The following is a 20485-nucleotide window of genomic DNA, read 5'->3' as shown; positions in this document are numbered from 1 at the left end:
GAATCGAAATATTTTCTACAGTGCCAGAGAAGTTCTCATGCAAAAGAGACTACAAAGTGAGATAGCAAAGGAAGAGACCTCATGACATTTATTGGCGACTCACTCAATGTTGGAATCTATTCAGTCTCTCACTGTGAACAAGAACAGGCTCACGGAGACAAGGAAACGTACCCCACAAAAAAATGCACCCACAGACGAACTCATCTGAGAACAGTGTGGGCCCCGCTGGCATCCGGTGAAACCTGTCCTCTCGTGTCCGGGTTCGTTTCGCGGGTCGGCGTTTGTCCTTTGAACCCCTCGACCGCTTGAATAGATTTGCCGAACCAACAAACGTAACCGGAGAGTGAACCTGTTAGTATGTGTCGTGGGCCCCGGTCTCACTGGGTGATCTCGTCCTCTCGTTTCTGGGCTTCGTTTGTGGGTCGGTTCTCGTGTTTCCAAAACCCCTTGACCGCTGACTTGTCGGGCGTCACCGGGAGGTATGCTTACCGCATACCCCGTATCAGGCTTGTATGGCCATTAAAATGACCGCGAGCACGAAAAGATGCGAGATTATTTGGACAATATATTACTCTGTCGTCTCCCCCGTCGCGAGCGAGGAAGCGAGGGAGCGAGCGCGGAGGAGGGAATATAACAGCGAGGTCGTCGGGCGGGGCGAGAGAGCGCGAAAGGAGCACCGGAGAGGGAGATACCGAGCGAGGAGGCTTCCGTTCGACTCTTCCCTGCAGCAACCCCGCCGTAGATCTCCGGATCGACGGCTCCAATTCGTCGATCTCCTGCACGGTGAGCTTCCCCTCCCCACCCTCGACCCTTCTTCGCTTTCTCCTTTTCTCCGCTAGAATTCTAGGGTTTCCGGCGCGGAATTTTGGATTCCCGTGCTTTCTTGCCGGAATTCTTGCATTGCGTTCATTCTTGGTTCTTGATTCGTCTGGGTGATGAAAAGATTTAATCTTGGCGTTTGTTAGGGTTTCGGTTGGAGCCGGCGGTCGGAGGCGCTGCGGATGCGAAGAAGAGCATCGACAGCCCCGAAGCAGTCGAAAGTTAGGGTTTTGGCGGCACGGGTCAGGCTCTGGACCCGCCCTAGGGTTCCGGGTCGAGTTCCATGGAAGAGGGAGGGGTCGCGTGCGCACCCTCGCAGCATATCATGGAGAGGTTCCCGATTCCGGAGTCACTCTGTGGCGGCAAAGGCGTGCTTACTTCGAGCCCCTTTATGGCAGAGAAGAAGGCGAGGAATGGCGAGATGGGGGAGGAGGTCGAGAGGAAAGGCGAGTCTGGTGTTGTAAAAGGTCTGAAATTGGATAAGAGGGTGAAGGAGGGAGAGTTGGAGATTGGGAAACTTGGGCTGGAGAGGCATAGGAAAGAGGAGATGGAGGAAGGAGAGTTGCAAAAAGGGGAATTGGAGAAAGGGGAGCTTCAGAATGGAGAAATTGAGAAGGGGGAGTTCGTTCCTAAGAAATGGAGGAAAAGTGAACTTGAGGTGGGAGAAAGACGGAGGAGAGATGAGTTGGAAAAGGGAGAAGTCATTTCAGATAGGCGGAATAAAGGGGAGCTGGAAAGGAGGGATTTTGTGCCTGGTAAATGGAACTCATCAAGAGAATTGGAAAAGTCTCTCTATCAGTCATCCAGAGGAAGGAAGGTGGATTTGGAGAAGGGTGAATTTGTTCCAGAGAGATCAAGGAAAAGTGATCTAGAGCGCACCCCGGAGGACAGTCACCGGAGAAAAGATGGACGCCCAAGTGATACTGACTTCAGGAAGAGGTCATCTTCATCAAGATCTGATGGCAGCATGCATGAGAGGGATTCTAAGAAATTCTCACGACCTTCTGAAGTTGAACCTGGTGAGGTTAAGCACGATGTTAGCAATGGAAAGAGCCGTGATATGGGGGGAAATATGGGAAAGTGGCCCAAATGGCAAGCTGTAGAGTCTGAGATCAGTAACCACAAGCACCATTTTGATTCATCTGATCAATCAGGTTCAAAGACACATTGGAAGCCTGAAGAGATTAATTATTCCACTAATTCACGAAGAAATGAGACCACTTCAGTCTCGAAGGTTTCATCCATCAACAAGCACTCATCTTCTAGGTTCAATGACTCATCCTTGGCTTCCCGAGGTTCCCATGGCCGCAGCCCAGGATGTTCTGAACGGTCACCAAAGGAGCGCACCCACCACCGGGATCACAGGGAACGTAGTCCTCGTCACTTGGACCGGTCTCCACATGAAAAGAGCCCAGATTGTTCTGAACGATCACTAAAGGAGCGGGCCCACCACCGTGATCACAAAGAGCGAAGTCTTCGTCGCCTGGACCGATCCCCACATGAGAAGAGTCGCCACTCAGATCACAGGGATCACACTCCAAGCCATTCTAATAGGTCTCCACGACAACGAGCTCGTCACCATGATTACCATGACCGGACTCTGGCATATTCAGAGAGGTCACCACATGATATCCGTCATGCTGCAGAACACCGTGAGTCAAGCAAGAAAAATCGAAGCAGTGAAAAGCAGCAGTCCAGCAGACATGATGATAGATTGGGACGAAAGGAGTACAGTGATAAAGATATTCTTAAGAATAAGTCAAATAAGAGCAGCTCTGACAGATGTGCCGCTGATAATAAGGAAAAACTGTTGCAGAATTCAAATAGGCAGTCTAGCGAGACTCCCCTTCCTCCTCCACCACCACTGCCTCCTCCACCTGCACTTCCACCACCTCCTCCCCCTGCAGGGGTTCTTGAAGATCCATCCTCAATGGAGGAGGATATGGATATATCTGACACACCACCCCGTGATCCTGTATCATCCAATATTGATGCTGGAAAGTGGTTTTATCTTGATCACTTTGGTATGGAACAAGGACCCTCAAAACTAGTTGATCTCAAACATCTAGTGGATGAAGGGGTCCTTCATTCTGATCATTTGATAAAACATGCTGACAGTGACAGGTGGGTAACTGTTGAAAATGCTGCTTCCCCTTTGGTGCCTTTGAACTTGTCCTCTGTTGTTTCAGATGTTGTCACACAGATGGTAAGCCCTCCAGAAGCCCCAGGGAATTTGTTAGTTGATGCTGGAATTCTTTGTCCAGAAACATCTAGTTCTACATTGCTGCAGCAGGAGCTGCATACAGATTGCTCTCCAGTTCTACCAGAATATCTTGAAAATTATCATATTGATGAGAGAGTTGAGACTTTGTTGGATGGTTACACCATAATAGACGGAAAGGAGCTTGAGATAATTGGAGGTAATTTTATTAACACTGCTATTTTCTAAAACTTTATTTATTAGATGCATCAATAGGGCTGTTCTGGGGAAAGATTTGCGTTCAGATCCTACATCTTCAGCGAGGCATAAGAATAACCAGTACCATATTGGTGTCAAGCTTGGCCAGTATCTGGTCTATTTGCATAGTGACATGCTCCAAAGGTTTTATGCCAATAACTGTTTTAATTAATTTTCTTTTGGTGGAAATGTACACCTTTGCAGAAGCACTGAATGCAACATTTGAACATGCAGATTGGGAAAAATGGGGTCAATTGGAAGGTACAATGTATTCCTCCCTCTCATTCTTTCAAAAAGAAAATTTGCACATGAGCCTCTCTCTCTCTCTCTCTCTTTCTCTAGGGTTTCACCTTAAGCTGTTTGCCCTTAATATTTCATCTATTTTATGATCGTGTCCTGTACTTGTGGAAATGCCACATTTTTATTTAATTATGTACAAAAAGTCATATTTTACTTTAGTGGATATGCTTCAATTTGGCATGCATGGAGAATGATGGAATAGGAATTTGGAAAAATAGCTGGTGATCATTCAGCCTCGTATATTTCCTTTCTGATTTCCAGTTTTCTTTCTTGACTTGTTTCCAGCTTCTTTCTTTTTTTCCTAATTCTGATCGAGATTCTTCATTTTTCCACATTAGAAAATCAAAGTGTGAATTATGGGAAAAATAGCTTGCAACTAGTCAGCCTCTTCTCTTCCTCTTATTTACTATTTCTTCATTGGCTAGTTTAGATCCTCTATTCTGACATCTGCAATGGTTTGCAAAAATTAAAATCAGTACATAGACTGCAGAAATGGTTAGATTCAGGAAAGCAGATTTTGGAAGAAGACTGAATGTAAAATCATTTTAAGGTTATCCCTCATGGCTAGAACCTACAAAAATGTGTGTTGGCTGTTGTCGCATGTTTTCTTATTACTTTGTTCTTTTGTGAAAAATTGATAAAAAAAAGTTGCTAGATTATGAAAAACATGCATCTGCTTTCCATTCTGATATTCTCAATACACATGTGGCTTTCAGGTTTCTCAAGGTTCAAATCTCAGACACCATTCATACATCCGAGAGATGAGCGTGTTGGAAGAGATTTTGAAGGCTTATCAAAAGGAAGCAGTGAAATCAGGCCAGTTGCGTTTTCTGAGAAGGATCATACTGTTCCTACCGGTGGTTCTAGCGATTGGTTTGCTGGCAGGTGGTCTTGCAAAGGTGGTGACTGGAAGAGAAATGATGAGGTAGGTCAAGATAGATCCTACAGACGGAAACTTGTTATCAATGAAGGCTATCCTCTTTGTCAGATGTCAAAATCTGAGTCCAAGGATCCCCGTTGGCACAGAAAGGATGAGCTTTACCATTCTTCCCGTGACAAAAGGCTTGATATGCCTTTTTGGGCTTTCTCGTCAATAGATGATAATAATGAGAGCAGCAGTGATCCAAGCAAAAGTACAGTTACTAGCAGATCAGGCCAAACCAAGCCGTTGCTTCTTAAGGGCGTAAAAGGTGCAATTCTTCCAGTTGTTCGCATAAATGCTTGTGTTGTGAAAGATCAGGGTTCTCCAGAACATCGTATGAGAGTCAGAAGCAGTGAGCGACATCCTTCAAGATCTTCACGATCACACTCTTCTAGCGACAGGATTTTGCTGCATGAAGGTCCCTCTAGATCAAAGAAGCTTGATGAACACAACTCACAGAATTTGCAGCGATGCCAGACTGACCTCAATGTCCCAAAGGATCATATTTGCTCTATTGATGAGTTATCAGTAAATTTGGGTGACTGGTTTTATTTAGATGGTGCTGGTTATGAACATGGACCTTTGTCATATTTGGAATTGCAAGAGTTAGTTGGTAAAGGTGCTATCCTAGAGCAAAGCTGTGTCTTCCGCAAGAATGATAATACCTGGCTTCCCATTACCAAGAAATTCAAGTCTTCTGAAGCTGACAATACTGAAGAAGAAGCAAGGACATCCACTGCAAGTTCCTTGTCTTCCTTTGTGCAGTCACCATGTAACAATATAAATAATGCTTCTCATTCATTACATATCTCATACCCTCAATTTATTGGCTATACACGTGGAAAGCTGCATGAACTTGTTATGAAATCATACAAGAACCGGGAGTTTGCTGCTGCTATTAATGAGGTGTTGGATCCATGGATTAGTGCAAAGCAACCTAAGAAGGAAATGGATAAACATTTTCCATTTAACTCGTCTATCACAAAAAGCTCTGCTGTTTTAGCTCATAATTTGTCAGGGAACAATATCTGGAAACCAGGTTTGTTCATGTGTTGGACTATGTATTCTTTATTCTGTTCCACTACGTATTCTTTATAATCCAGGAATTTTCTTGGAAATCTTCCATACACGATTGTGCACCTGAGTCTGTATTATGGACTGATCAGTAATTTAGTGAATTGGGTCCCCTTCTATTTTGGCTTTTTCAGTTGCTATGTATTTACACATATTAGGATCAATATGTTTGAAAAAAGAACATATGTGTATATCCATTTATACACAATTATACATAGACATACATTAAGGATGGTGGTTTATTCAGTTTAATAAGTTTTATGTACTCCTGGCAAATTATTCAGTTTGTTATATGAATGGTTGGCCAGTTTTCTAAAGCAGCAGATAATGGCCTTTGATATATGAATATTAGAACACAACTAGTGGTTTTGGTTGTAACATTTTCTTTTAATGTGATATCTGTTTTTATGATCTGTGATGCCGAAATTTTTTGCCTTTATGCAGAAGATGGGATATATCGTGATGGAAAAAGAGCACGATTTTTCTCTGGTGAAAGTGATGGGGACTCTGATTTGGAAGAGGCTTTGTTGCCCTTTGAGAAGAATGACTACTCGTTCGAGGACTTATGTGGTGAGGTCAATATCTTTGAAGACAATGTTCCAACTTCCCAGACAGAGAATGAAAGTTGGGGTCTACTGAGTGGTCGTATTCTAGCAAGGGTCTTTCATTTTCTAAAATGCGATATGAAATCACTTCTCTCTTCTGCTGCTACTTGTAAACACTGGAATTCAGTAGTAAACTTCTACAAAATTATATGCAGACATGTTGATTTATCCTCAGCTGGATCAAAATGTACTGATGCTGTATTTCAGAGTATTATGGTAGGTTAATCTCGAGTTGTCTTTTGCAAGTTCCTTGTATCTTGTTTACTTGGTATAAGACTAACTTCAGTTGATTTTGCAGGGTTGTTATGACGAGAAAAATCTTACATCTCTTGTTTTAACGGGATGCTATAATGTTAGTGCCAGTGCTCTTGAGGAAGTTCTCCGGCTATTTCCATGCATATCTTATATTGACATCAGAGGGTGCAATCAGTTTAAGGAAATACAAGCAAAGCATCCAAATATTAGCTGGATAAAGAGATCAGGTCTGTGCAAAACTAAAAATCATGAGGAATCCTATTCAAAAATAAGGAGCCTTAAGCAGATAACAGGAACCTATAGATCCTTAGGCAGTCATCTGGAAGAATCTGATGATCTAGAGAACTATTGTAATGGTGAGTTTAACTGTCTTGATAGAAAGAACTTGTCTTGCCTCAAATTCACACCGGGCGTCTATAAACGACCCAAGTTAGTGGACGCTAGAAGGTCCTCAGAACTTTTATCAAGGGATGCACAGATGAGGCGCTGGTTACACAGGAAGACTGAGATTAGTTATAAGAAGATGGAGGAGTTTATTGCCAATACTTTGAAGGACATCATGAGGGGAAGCAAGTCCGAATTTTTTATGCCCAAAGTACTACCTAGTACCTACATTATTGTCTTTCGTCATAGTTTTCTGATATTTTCCAGAATGAAAATGATTTGTTTATCTTCTCATTACTATATGATATATGTGACAGATTGCAAAAATTGAAGATAGGATGAGAAGTGGTTATTATGTTCGACATGGCTTGAACTCTATTAAGGATGACATCAGTCGAATGTGTCGGGATGCATTCAAGTAAGATTTATTCTCTTTGTTTGTGACTGATTTTGAAGTGAGACATCTTATTTGTTAATGTACTTGTATGAAGGATGAAATTTTTTTGTTTGACTTTTAATTATGTTGAAGTTGGTATTTCTTCCATTTCATATTGTACCATTCCTAGAAGTTGCTTCTGGAGATTCTCATCTGCGTCAATCCTGCTGCTAACTGAACATTGTTTCCTTCTAGAGTTTTCCTTATAATTTATGCATTGAATATGTTACTAAAAAGCTCATATATTCACAGATCAAAAAGCCAGGGCGATGCCGTAGATACAAAGAAGATTATCATGTCTTTCATTCAACTGGTTAAGAGGTTGGAGAACCCAAGGTTGATCGGTGAAAGAGATGAAGTGATGAAGGCAGTGAAAGACAGTTCTGATACAGGATTATGTTCAGAGTCTAAATATAAAAAGAAACAAAACAAAGTTTCAAGTGAAAAGAAGGGCATAAATAGGAGTATAAACACATCTTATGCCAATGGAGGGACAGATTATAGATCCTATGCATTTGACCGTGAAATTAAAAGGAGTCTTTCTAAATTAAAGAAGAAAGAGATGGATTCTGAAAGTGAAACGTCTGAAGATGATTTCTCTGAAGAAGATGGAGGTGAAGGTGAGAGTACTGCTTCTGATACAGAAAGTGACTTAGAAGTTCAATCAGGAAGTGGAACATGGGACTTAAAAGGGGATGAGTCATCCAAAATGGATGAGTCCTTTGAGTCAGTCGTGACAGATGACCGCGAATGGGGTGCTCGCATGACAAAAGTGAGCCTTGTTCCGCCTGTTACTAGAAAGTATGAGGTTATTGACAAATATCTTATTGTAGCGGATGAGGAGGAAGTACAAAAGAAGATGCGAATTGCTTTACCTGATGATTATTCTGAAAAACTATTAGCACAAAAAAGTGGTATTGAAGAATCAGATATGGAAATTCCTGAGGTCAAGGAATACAAACCTAGGAAGATGCTTGGCGTTGAAGTCATAGAACAAGAAGTGTATGGCATAGATCCTTATACGCATAACCTCCTCCTTGATTCTATGCCAGATGAACCAGACTGGCCTCTTGCAGATCGACACAAATTCATTGAGGAGGTATTATGAAGAAATGTACCTTTGTTTGTCTTATTTTACCTTTTTGTGCTTCTTTGTTGCACTTGAATTTTACCTGAGTTTTTTAACAGTCGCTTCTCCGCACATTGAATAAGCAAGTCAGACAGTTCACTGGTTCTGGTAACACCCCAATGGTTTATCCTTTGCAACCTGTTGTTGAAGATATGCAGAAGAATGCGGAGGAAGGAGGTGACAAACGAGCAGTAAAGATATGCCAGGCTATTCTAAAGGCCATACGAAATCGTCATGATGATAATTATGTTGCATATAGAAAGGTTTACTTTTTTAAATGACTTGTGGAAATTACTTATGTTTTATATACAATTCTGTTTGTTTACCCTTAATTTCTTTAACTCCTTTTACATGTTGCATTAGGGACTCGGAGTTGTTTGCAACAAGCGTGAAGGCTTTGAACAAGATGACTTTGTTGTCGAGTTCCTGGGAGAGGTAATATAATATAATATAATTTTTTATCATTTTATTCAAACACAGTTGTGGAATGTTGTCAATATTATAATTGTGCTACTCTTTTTACAAATCAGTTAAACCAAATGATGATATACTGGGTAGCTTCATCTCAGTACTTGCTCTAAAGTGCTGATGATTATCAAGAAATGTTTTGATTAATGAACAAAAGTTAAGTTGTCTTAACCTAAAGAACCTATTGGTACTAAATCTCACATGGACCTTAGCCATTAGACTTCATATTATGATGTGAAAAAGTAAATGATCACCAGAAATTTATGCTGTTTCACAAATTGTAATTTAGCTTTATTTGCCTGATTCTCATTTGTCAGCGTCATGCATCCATTCTGACACATTATTGTCTGTATTTCTATCATCCTACTGTAGCATCCACTATCGTGTCTTATACTGTTTGGTGCTACATCATTTTGCCCAATTGATCATTGAGGTGATATATATTTTACCTATTTGGCTGTATCAGTACAAGAACATTTAAGAACAGTGACCTTTATTTTTTAATTTATTTTTGAGACCAATCTGTTGCTTAACATCATTGACTATTTTTCTCTTGATATCCTGAACTCACTTTCCTTGTGTGCACATGTTTGTTGTGATTACTGGTTTTAAGCTCGACACAAATTTTTCAGTCACTGAATCTCTGTCTGAACTATTCAGGATTTGTTTACAGTTTACTATCTATTGGTAACTTTTGTGCAGGGAAATTATTCAGGTGTATTACTTCTTGGATTATTTGATTTTTTTGTACTAGTTAATGAAACATTTTATTTAATACTTGATTTCATTTTTTGTTATCTGCTCCTCTTAGGCTCTTATCATGTTTGCCATGGCCAATTGTTGTTTTCATGGTTCTTCCTTCCCTTGGACCTTTAAATTCTCCAAATGTTAATGATATTTCATTTGGTGGTTAAAGCCAACCCTCTCTGACAAAAAAGAAAAAATGAGAAAAAACACGGGAAATGAAAAAGAGACAGAAAAAGAAAAACATTCAAGAAAAATTGAAAGAACTTTAAAGCTATAGAGAAAAATAAGTTAACTGAAGGAAAGAGGACAGGTGAAGTATTTATTCAGAAACATGAGAATTTAATGATTTAGTCAAAGAATATGTGACGAGGATTTGAAAAGAGACATTCACGATCTTGTTACAACCCTTTTTGTTTGTTATTCTTAAACCAGCTCAATGATTGATGTTGCCTCTTGATTCTTTTCTTTTTTTTTTGAAAAAAACGAAAAGCAAGCTTGGTCTTGCTGTACTGTCTCACCTGACTTTGGGTTGGATAGGCAGATGGGATTCATGTGGGACTTGCAATTGATGCCTATGACTGCTTCATAGGTAAAGTAAGGTTAGTGATGTTGTGGGTAGGTATTTAGAATCTATTCTTCTAGCCTGATGCATAACACAATAGAAATTTGTTTGGATAATTTACTCCAAAGGTTACCTAAAATATTATTATGAGATGAATTACATCTTCACTTACTCTCATGTTTTATATTTTTTTCCCGCTTCATAACATCTGAAATTATGCTTGAATCTTATCTTCTTCTAGATGTTTGAGGTGGGACATGGATTCTTTCGAGAAAAATAGTTGCCTTGGTTAGGTTCTGGTACAACAAGGACCTGCTGTATGTCTTATTGGTGCTATCTACATAGGTTTTTTCCCACGGTTGATCTCTGTTTAAGGCAATATTATTGGTAAATCAAGATAGGTCGAATGTTAGGTCCATATATGCAGCATGTTCGTATTATCAAAATGATTTTTTTTGTTGCTTGAGGTCCCTCAGGATTCTGTCCTTTCACTGGCAATATAATTGTAGTCACCTTGTGTGTCAATTTAATTAAGGACTTAAAATAATTGTATTATATGCAGGACAAAAGTTGTGTGAATCTGCATATTCATTATGTGTACATTTTTTTTGATATAACTCTAGTTATTCTTCTCCAGATCCTTTTATCTACCATCCATTTTTATGAATCCATTTAAACTATTATATCTTGTTACGCTTGTTGGCATCTTCATCTTGATTAAGGTGTTCTGGGCGAAATTTGTACTTCGGTGTTGCTATACAAGCTTGATTTGTATCATTTTCTTCATATTCAGGTCTATCCAGCTTGGAAATGGTTTGAGAAGCAAGATGGTATTAGGTCCTTACAGAAAAACAGCCAAGATCCAGCCCCTGAATTTTACAACATTTATTTGGAGAGGCCAAAGGTGATTTCTTTGGTTAACTCCTGTTTTACAATTCATTCATGCTGAGCTTGCATCATTCATGTATCTGACTTCCCTGGCTATTAAATATAATAGGGTGATCGCGACGGGTATGATTTGGTTGTCGTTGATGCTATGCACAAAGCAAACTATGCAAGCAGAATCTGTCACTCCTGTAGACCTAATTGTGAAGCAAAGTAAGCTCTGTTTATACCTCTCCCAGTTGACTTATGTCTTGAAGCAACGCAATTAATTGTCAAAATAAGTAGTGGGCCATTTAACATATTCAAGATTCATATGGATATATTATGTGGGCAGGTTGGAAATGTCAGATGAGGTAGCTTTCCTCAATATTTTCTTATATTTATTTGAGTGTTCAATATTTTCTTATATTTATTTGAGTGTTATCTTGTATTTTATTAAAGGAGGTTAAGGTTTTTATCACAAGCTTTTCGGTGTCCTTAGTTCAAGAAAGAACCCAAATTAGCTGAATTTGATGTGTAACATGTGAAAGTGATAACAATTATTCATTTTTATCTTGTACTATAATTGATACCTCTGATTTCTAATAAAACCTTTAAATTACTTTGGCACAGAGTGACAGCTGTGGATGGTCAATACCAGATAGGAATATATTCTCTACGACCAATTGGTTACGGTGAAGAAATCACCTTTGATTACAACTCTGTGACAGAGGTGTGCATCATGTTTGAGAAATTTTTGTTCCATTCAAATAGATATCTTATCATTGTCTCACATCATCTTATGGTGCAGAGTAAGGAAGAATATGAAGCATCAGTTTGTTTATGTGGTAGTCAAGTTTGCAGAGGCAGTTACCTGAATCTGGCTGGAGAAGAAGCATTTGAGAAGGTATATATGGTAGAGAAATGTGTGCCCTGTTATTGAGCATATCTGAAATTTCGTCCTCTCTTCCAGTTGACAGACATGTCATCTCTTTCTATTTATGGGCATAAAGTTAAGGGAGAAGTATGCAATTTGATAAGGTACTGAATGTATAAAAAAAAAAATCAAGAGTAGACAAGTAGTGATATGTATGTTTTAACCAACCAAAACATACATTTACTCCCTTAACTTCCCTTGACTTCGTGCTCATAAGATAGAAGGTCATCCAGTCATTTAGTTGTGGAGGGGGTTTGGAGAGTAAATTGCTTCTACATGTGTTTATTGACTAAAATTGGTTGCTCCATGTGTACAATTATGATACATATAAATGGTTTTGATGAATTTATTTGGTTAAATTGCTTTGTGGCTTAGTACTGACTTATAACTCTACCATACAGAAAGTAATTACTTTTCACTGGCTTGCTACCTTTGTCAGGTGTTGAAGGATTGCCATGGGGTGCTAGACCGTCATAAATTGATGCTGGAGGCTTGTGAAGCCAATATTGTATCACAAGATGATTATTTTGAGCTGGGTCGGGCTGGTCTGGGCACTTGTTTACTAGCTGGTTTGCCTGATTGGCTAGTTGCTTACTCAGCTCATCTGGTAGTTGCTTGTTGCTGCATGTTTCTCATATTTCTTTTCATGATTTCTGATTGTCTTTAATCTAAGGATCATTTTTTTAATCAATGAAGGTGAGATTCATAAATTTCGAGAGAACAAAACTACCTAATGAAATTCTAAGGCATAACTTGGAGGAGAAGAGAAAATTCTTTTCAGACATATGTCTTGAGGTTGAGAAGAGTGATGCAGAGGTTCAGGTACATGCTGAGATCCACATTTCATGATCTTATTTATTTCTGTCTTGGTTGCTCTAAATACTAATTCGTTTCTTAAATGGGCCAGGCTGAGGGTGTCTATAATGCAAGGCTTCAGAACATTGCACTTACTCTTGATAAGGTGAAAATTTTTTTACGGAACATGGATTTCCATCTTCCTTCCATCATTTATATTATTTATGCATTTCTCAAAGGAGTACACTTGGGCCTGTCTTTTTTCTCTTCTTTTTTTTCCATTATGGTTGCTCTCATTGCATTAGCTTAACCATGACTAAAAAAGTATATCGCTATCACAACCAACCTTTTGGGCTTGTTACACGCACTTGTTTAACTGAATTTGGTTTTACCAGGAACTTGGCACCAGGCTTAGGCATCAGGTTGAGACCTGGTATTAAGATTCTTATAATTTTTTTTGATGGACTTTTCTGGAACTTTATATTGATGGAAGAATACATGAATGGATTATTATAGTGCTGGTTGATGAGGTCTATCTCTATTTTATGTCATCTGACAAGTTAATTTCACTGTAAGCATGGAGAATCCATGTTAAACAAAAATCAACAGTTATAGACAAACCACATATAGTCTCTGGATTTTTTTTATTTTAATGTACATATATTGGATGCATTTTTGTTCAAAGCTTTATAATGTCCTACTTTAGTCTATATATGCACTTGATTCATAACATCAAGGAATTTCCTCCCATTGCAATTAAGTACTCATAGCAGCCATCTAGCTGAAGGCATTATATATGATTCACCTTTGCAATGTCTTTATCTTTATGTCTTAAATGATAACTGTAAAATACTTTTGCTCTAATTTGACTATGCCGCAGGTAAGGTATGTAATGAGGTCTGTGTTTGGGGACCCTAAGAAAGCTCCACCTCTGGTAGAGAAGCTTAACGCAGAAGGCCTAATTTCAATCCTTTGGAGAGGGGAGGGTTCCCTTGTTGAGGACCTGCTTCATTCCATGGCACCTCATGTTGAAGCAGATTTGCTTAGTGACCTCAAGTCCAAGATTCAGGCCCATGATCCATCTGGTTCTGATGACATCCAGAGCGAACTCCGCAAGTCATTATTGTGGCAAGTCCTAGTGCTGCTTGCAAGTTTTGCTCACGTCTTTTGGTACTTATATGTTCTCAGTATAGTCTTTTTATTTTTCCAGGTTGAGGGATGAGTTGCGAAATCTTCCATGTACCTGCAAATGTCGGCATGATGCTGCTGCTGACTTGATTCACATGTATGCCTACACAAAAGTTTTTTTTAAAGTTCAGGTAAGTTGGTTTCAAAAGGTTGATAGGGGAAAACAAGAATACTAGTGACCAATTTATTGTTTGAGCAACTCTTAACAATTTAAAGCATGTCATGCAGGACTACAAATCTATCAAGTCTCCCCCAGTTTATATCAGCCCTCTCGATTTGGGTCCCAAGTATGCCGACAAGATGGGGTCAGGCTTCCAGGAGTATTGCAAGACTTATGGTGAGAACTATTGCTTAGGCCAGTTGATTTATTGGTATAGCCAGGTGAATGCAGACCCAGATTGTAGATTAGTGAGAGCTCGCAAGGGTTGCTTGTCATTGCCGGACATCTCTTCCTTCTATGCAAAGTCTCATAAGCCATTGCGAGAACATGTCTATGGCTCCAGAACCGTGAGATTTATGCTGTCAAGAATGGTGAGTGTGTTCATCTGTATACTATCTTACCTGTCTTCACCATTACCTATGCCCTCATTTTTGTTGCATGAATTTTATGTAGTCAACAGACTTGGTAGGTTCATGCTTGCATACTTGAATATTAATGAGCTGATTAAATTGAACCATGGCATGTATTATTTTGGTCAAGCCAGTCATTATAATTGGGTATAACACTCGTATATTTTGTAATATGTAGCCATTTTTCAATGAAAAGCAAATGCATTTAGCGTTTTTCTGTGTATAACAACTGGTATAGATGCCTGTAGATTTAAATAACCATTTCAAAACTAGTTAAATTTTGAACTAAATGCTAAACTAGTTATTTCTATTACATTTGTCCTGACAAGTGAAACATGCTGATGATTGTTAACAGGAAAAGGATCCACAAAGGCCATGGCCTAAAGATCGCATATGGGTGTTCAAGAGCAACCCTAAATTCTTTGGCAGTCCAATGTTGGACGCCGCCCTTAATAAGTGTCCCTTGGACAAGGAGATGATGCATTGGCTCAAGACTAGGCCATCAGTGTTCCAAGGTTGATGGGGAGGCTGAGGCTGGCCACACCATGTTTCTGTTTCTGCAGTGATCATTGACCACATTCTTTTGTTGTCACACAGCGGCAGCCTGTAGTTGTGGGAGTCTGGCTTTTGTTCAAGGCAGCATATCCCCATTTGTACAGTTTCCTTGTTGCAATTTGTATTGATTATTTAGTGATAGAGCATTGATCTAATGTAGTATTTTTGCTAAAGATTCTTTGCTTATTCCTCTGACACATTTGTACAAATCTCAATGATACGGAATGATCAGATGGCATGTTCTTGCTCCAACCGCCCCCGAGTGGCGAAGAGGGAGTTGTACATTGGCAGCTCTATCCTGTTTGATCACTGCCAATTTCACATTTGTCATGGAAATTGCTTGCTTGGTTGGATGTGGTTCAGCATGCTAAATGATTTTGTAAACATTTTAATGGTCTCAGGCAGATTACCAGAACTTGTAATTTCATTTGTTTCATGATTGGGTTGGTTAGTTCAGCGCACACGCATTGTAAGTATGTTGGCTGTAAGAATCCAATCAGATGACACTTTTCCGTTGTCGATATATGCTTGATTATGCAATTGTCTCTGATTTGAAATGTGTCTGATAGCAATTTAGTTCGACTGCCGCTGTCCTATTTTTCATTCATCTGTTATCCTTTGTCATTGCTGTGTGATATTATCAGCCCACAAGCTTCAAGAACATTCCTTGTTGTGGCTAAGGTCAATTTCTCCTATCAATTCTTTAGGTTTTGCTATATATGTAATGTATATAAAATTAATTTGACTTTATATATATATATATATATATATATATATATATATATATATAGGCTACAAGAGCTAATTATATATTGTCTCATGTAGTTAGTTACTCTTTAGTATTTCGGTCCGTGCATTTTAAAAAATTATTTTGATATCCTTATGGTTACAAAAATAAAATATTTAGGTTTATTTATCTTATGATATTAGTTTTACTAATGAAAATATAAAAATAAAAAGAAAAAAAAATAATTTTAATGTTTTGATGATGGTGGATGACGATGTTGTTGGCGTTGACGTAAACGTCAGCATTGCTATTTTATCGTCATGAAATTGAAGTCTATTGTCCAAGTCATTGCAAAGATTCATCACATATTGAAGTAGGGCCCAAAGATGTGCACCCCTATCGTGCACCCCTATCGTCGACATGACCTGAATAGGCGATGGATCTCCGTCATGATGGCTTCGACGGTAAACTTTGATTCCGCAAATGTTAAACATCAAAATATTAAAATTGATTCTGTTATGATAAATAGATTTATATATTTTACTTTAATATCTATAAATATGTCAATATATTTTTTTAAAGTGTAAGTATTAGAATAGAAAAGATAGCTAATTGAGGATTAATCCGCAGGCCCAAATAAAGCCCAATAGAAACTTCTCCGTGCGAAATTGGCTTTGCTGGCGCCTGGCGGAAGGAAGGAGAGGCTTCCAGAACCCGCTCAAAGGTTCCGATCCTTTCTCCCTCAGCTCATATGCCGGTAAGCAGGGAGAGAGAGAGCAAGGAGGGAGAGAGAGAGATGGCATCGAACTACTACTACGGTTGGAAGAGCTTCAGCGAGGACGAGGACCGGCCGGAGAAGCCGCGATGCTTCGGCGTTACCGAGATCAGGGGGCCCGACCACTGCCTCGCCGGCCGTCGCCACGACCTCGAGGTACCAACCGGCATCGCCTTCCCTTCTTCCTGATTTGGATCGTTTCTTCACGGAAACGATCGAATTCGTTGAATTCGTCTCGAATGGGGAGCGGCGATGGTTGCCCTTGTCGGTCTCACTTTCTTGCTTCCCTCGAGAGCATTGGGATATGCTCAATTTGTGTCATTGATGTGGACGAGAAGATTCTTGGATCTATATTGGCTAATCTTAAATTTTTTATCAATGCTGTAGCATCTAAAAGTTTAATCCATTAGATGAGATATGATCTATATAAATCACCGTCGCTCATTTGTGGGTGCGGGTGACAGATAGCTCAACTCAGCACGTGGCCTGGACAAGATTCGAAATCAGGACCTTTCGTCTGATACCATCTACCATCTTAAATCTTTTATCGATGTCATTGATCAATGACATTGTGTTATCAATGTCAGTAGATAACACTAGATTTATATATTTATATCCTTAACAGCCAATGTTTAAGCTTCCTTTTTTAGTGGATTCTTGCTCTTAATTGAAACGATGAAGCTGTTCCTTGAGTTTGATGTTCCGGCATTTTGATGACGAGTTGGTTGACAGAGTATGAGTTATGCCCTATAGGGAGAGTGGAAAATGAACAGCTTCCTGCTTTATGGATCGATCATGACATTGGCAATAGCATTTTATTGCAGCAGCTATTTGGGGTTTGCAAGCGCGCTTCTTGGTGTTTTACCTTCAACCGCGAAACTAGCTATCCATCGAACACCATTTCCAAAATTGCTGATTCTGTTGTGATATTATGGCCTAAATCCGTGTGCCACCAAAAGATGCAAGTTCTGTAGGATCCTTTTTACTATGTGATGTGCCATAAGCAGAGACATTTAAGATGTTCTCGAATCTAATAGTTCATGTTTATGTCAACTGAGGGTTCCATCTTAAGTCGAAGAAAAATGGTTAGTAAATTATGCTTAGTTATGGATAACTAATTAGGAGGTGACTCTTTGGATGGTTGTTCCTTGAGAACCACAGGCAAGGGAATGAAACATGAAATACGAGCTGCGGAATAGGCATGGGAGTGAAAGTGAACTGAAGCATGGTTCATGTACATGTTTAACATACAGCAATTTCCTTCTCAGTGTAGATCTCAAATTTATTGAGAAACTTATTAATTTCAAACTCAACCATTTGCAGAAACTAGTTTTATGGTAAAATTGTGAAGCATATGTAGTTTCTATCCGTTGTTACGTTGATTACTGAAGTTAGTTTTCCTTGATACCAGTAATTTTCTGATATTATAGTAGTACTCTTATGTTGCTGATCCTGATTCACCTTTTATGCAACTTCTTTGGTCCGTTATGTTACTTTATGAGGGAAATTTTGTTGCCATTAAGAAAAAGTTCTTGTTGGCTTATTCTTTTCATGTCTTTTCAATAGTATGTCAACCTAATGTTCTATGTTTGCTCACATATTATTTAAATGGTGTTGAAGCTACTTCCTACTTCCTAGTCTGTTGCAGGCTTGCAGAATCCTTTTCATAAACATAATTTCTTTTCTTTAAATTGTATGGTGCTTCGTGTTGCTGATTAACTTGAATAAAGTTTATCATGATTGTGAAAATTTGGCTTAACACATCATGGTATATAATATATATGATAAGAATTAGTGTATTTAGTGGATTTTCCCCCTCTTTTTTTTTTTAATATCCGATCATCATCGATTAAGCCATGCTAGGTTTTTGAAAAAGACTTGTGATGACTACTTGTAGGACATCTTGGAATCCATGGGAGAGTTTGTCGATGGTTTGAAGTTCTCAGGAGGCTCACATAGTTTGATGCCAAAGGAATTTATTAGGGAAATAACAGAATTGGCACACAGACACAACATATATGTTAGTACAGGTGATTGGTCAGAGCATCTGCTTCGCAAAGGCCCTTCTTCATTCAAACAATATGTTGAGGTATGCAACTTTTCCGATTTTATCTTTTATCCTCTTTATTTCTTTCCATTTAAATTAAATACTTTGCATTTGTGCATTTACAGGACTGCAAAAATCTAGGGTTTGACACAATCGAGTTAAATGCTGGATCACTGAAACTTCCTGAAGAAGCACTTTTGAGATTTGTTCGTCTCATCAAGGGTGGGGGCCTTAAAGCCAAGCCACAGTTTTCAGTAAAGTTTGACAGGTCTGATATTCCCGTAACTGGAGATAGAGCTTTTGGAGCCTATATAGCTCCTGTTCCCCCAAGCTCAGGTAATTAGAATCAGATTGCCTGTGGCAACTTGGAATAGCAACCTGGAAGTGCAATAGCTTATTATGACAATTGGATCCACACAAGCTATTTTGTGTAATTGCAGGTCTAGCAAACTTTAAGGTCGTAAAATCATAGACACAGAACTAAGATTCTGTTTTTATTTTTAACCCATAAAATGCCTATCTATACTACAGTCTTTTCATTCACCACTCATTTCAAAGCTAGCATCGGAAAGTTATGCATGAAGGCTTAAGTTCAATGCATGAATATGTGGATCGTATTCCATAAATGGCATATCAATATACTTCAAAAAAATATTCAGTTGGTATACATCTTACGTTTCTCCTTTGGATTTCGTGTAAACAGTCATTTGATCTTTTTAAGCTTTCAGTGGTTAGATATACACCAGTAGCTACTTGTTGAGATTTGAAGATAATTTGTCCCTGTCTAAGATTTCAAATGCTATTTGTTTCTCATCGATCTTAAACAGTTAAATAAAAATGTTAAAGTTGTAATAGTATTTTGACAAAGTAGAGACTATAAAAAACTTTTGTTGCTTCCAAAGGCTTGAGTTGGAACCTCTGTTTCACCTTGGCACAGATGCAAATTTGTCCTTGGCTTCCTTGTCTAAGATTCGAATGCTATTTCTTTTTGTCGATCTTAAACAGTTAGAAATAAAATGCTAAAGCTGCAATAGACTGTAAATTTTATTGCTAGAATTGGAACCTCTGATTCACTAAGCCACAGGCCAAACCATGTACCATGTATGATTGACGAGGTTGTATTCCTTTCTTTAAGATTCTATTCTAGGTTTTTTTGCATCATCATTCCACGGTTTTTTTTGTTTCACAGAAATCATTGAAGATGTTGATTTGTTAATCAGAAGGGCCGAGCGATGCTTGGAAGCTGGGGCTGATATGATTATGATCGACGCCGACGACATTTGCAAGTATGCTGACTCTCTCAGATCAGACATTATTGCAAAAATCATAGGTCGCTTGGGACTGGAGAAAACCATGTTCGAAGCATCCAGTGGTAAGACTTCAGAGTGGTTCGTCAAGCGCTACGGACCAAGGGTAATACACTTTCCCCTTTCTTTCACCTGATCTAACCAAACTCTCATAACAGAGAACTCTGCTAAATTGGATCATGTAATTTTTCCAACAGGTGAATCTTTTTGTCGACCACTCTGAGGTGATGAATCTGGAATGTCTTAGAGGGCTCAACTTGGGCAGAAACCATACATCTGTGCTTGGCTCTTCATTTTTCCGCATTTGATAACCCCAAATTAAAACTAAATCCATCTCGTCTTTACGGTGCTTGTTTTCGTATCGTTTGTTGTATAGCATGCGACTAGAACTTGCTGTATTGTTCGTATCTTAAATAAATCATGGTGTACTCTCAGAAACATACCTTGTTCGTGTAGTTATGTTAATCTTGTTTGAGACATTTAATAATCTGGCACTTGAATTCACTGTTCTTGACATGCATAATTATTTTGACATTACTATTTCTTCCTCTCCAACTTATT

At 38.9% G+C, this 20485-nt stretch overlaps 2 protein-coding genes across 3 annotated transcripts; both read left to right on the top strand.

The window, feature by feature from the left end:
• The first annotated feature begins 571 nt into the window (after positions 1 to 571).
• LOC135597500 (histone-lysine N-methyltransferase ATXR3-like) lies at positions 572 to 15320 on the top strand. 2 transcript variants are annotated; one of them, XM_065090501.1, is made up of 21 exons: positions 572 to 783; positions 966 to 3239; positions 3482 to 3538; positions 4294 to 5538; positions 6018 to 6394; positions 6477 to 7028; positions 7135 to 7235; positions 7506 to 8352; positions 8442 to 8645; positions 8746 to 8817; positions 10953 to 11063; positions 11157 to 11257; positions 11657 to 11756; positions 11835 to 11930; positions 12400 to 12567; positions 12657 to 12782; positions 12868 to 12921; positions 13636 to 13883; positions 13966 to 14074; positions 14172 to 14474; positions 14869 to 15320. In XM_065090501.1, exons 2-21 carry the CDS (start codon positions 1103 to 1105, stop codon positions 15031 to 15033), a joined length of 7173 nt encoding a protein of 2390 aa, XP_064946573.1. In that variant the 5' UTR covers positions 572 to 783; positions 966 to 1102; the 3' UTR covers positions 15034 to 15320. The 2 variants fall into 2 exon arrangements, with proteins under 2 accessions (XP_064946573.1, XP_064946574.1); XM_065090502.1 differs by lacking the exon at positions 572 to 783 and having other exon boundaries at positions 2789 to 2943; positions 3009 to 3239.
• Positions 15321 to 16474: 1154 nt separating this feature from the next.
• Positions 16475 to 20428, top strand: LOC103971804 (protein HEAT-STRESS-ASSOCIATED 32). Its single transcript, XM_009385929.3, has 5 exons — positions 16475 to 16726; positions 18468 to 18659; positions 18743 to 18953; positions 19807 to 20030; positions 20122 to 20428. The coding sequence occupies exons 1-5, from the start codon at positions 16547 to 16549 to the stop codon at positions 20230 to 20232; spliced, it is 918 nt and encodes a 305-aa protein (XP_009384204.2). The 5' UTR covers positions 16475 to 16546; the 3' UTR covers positions 20233 to 20428.
• Positions 20429 to 20485: the final 57 nt, after the last annotated feature.

Source organism: Musa acuminata, chromosome BXJ1-11 (genome assembly GCF_036884655.1).
Source record: "Musa acuminata AAA Group cultivar baxijiao chromosome BXJ1-11, Cavendish_Baxijiao_AAA, whole genome shotgun sequence".
Taxonomy (NCBI): Eukaryota; Viridiplantae; Streptophyta; class Magnoliopsida; order Zingiberales; family Musaceae; genus Musa; species Musa acuminata.
Note: the sequence above shows the minus strand (reverse complement) of the source record. Positions and strands in the feature narration are given on the sequence as shown.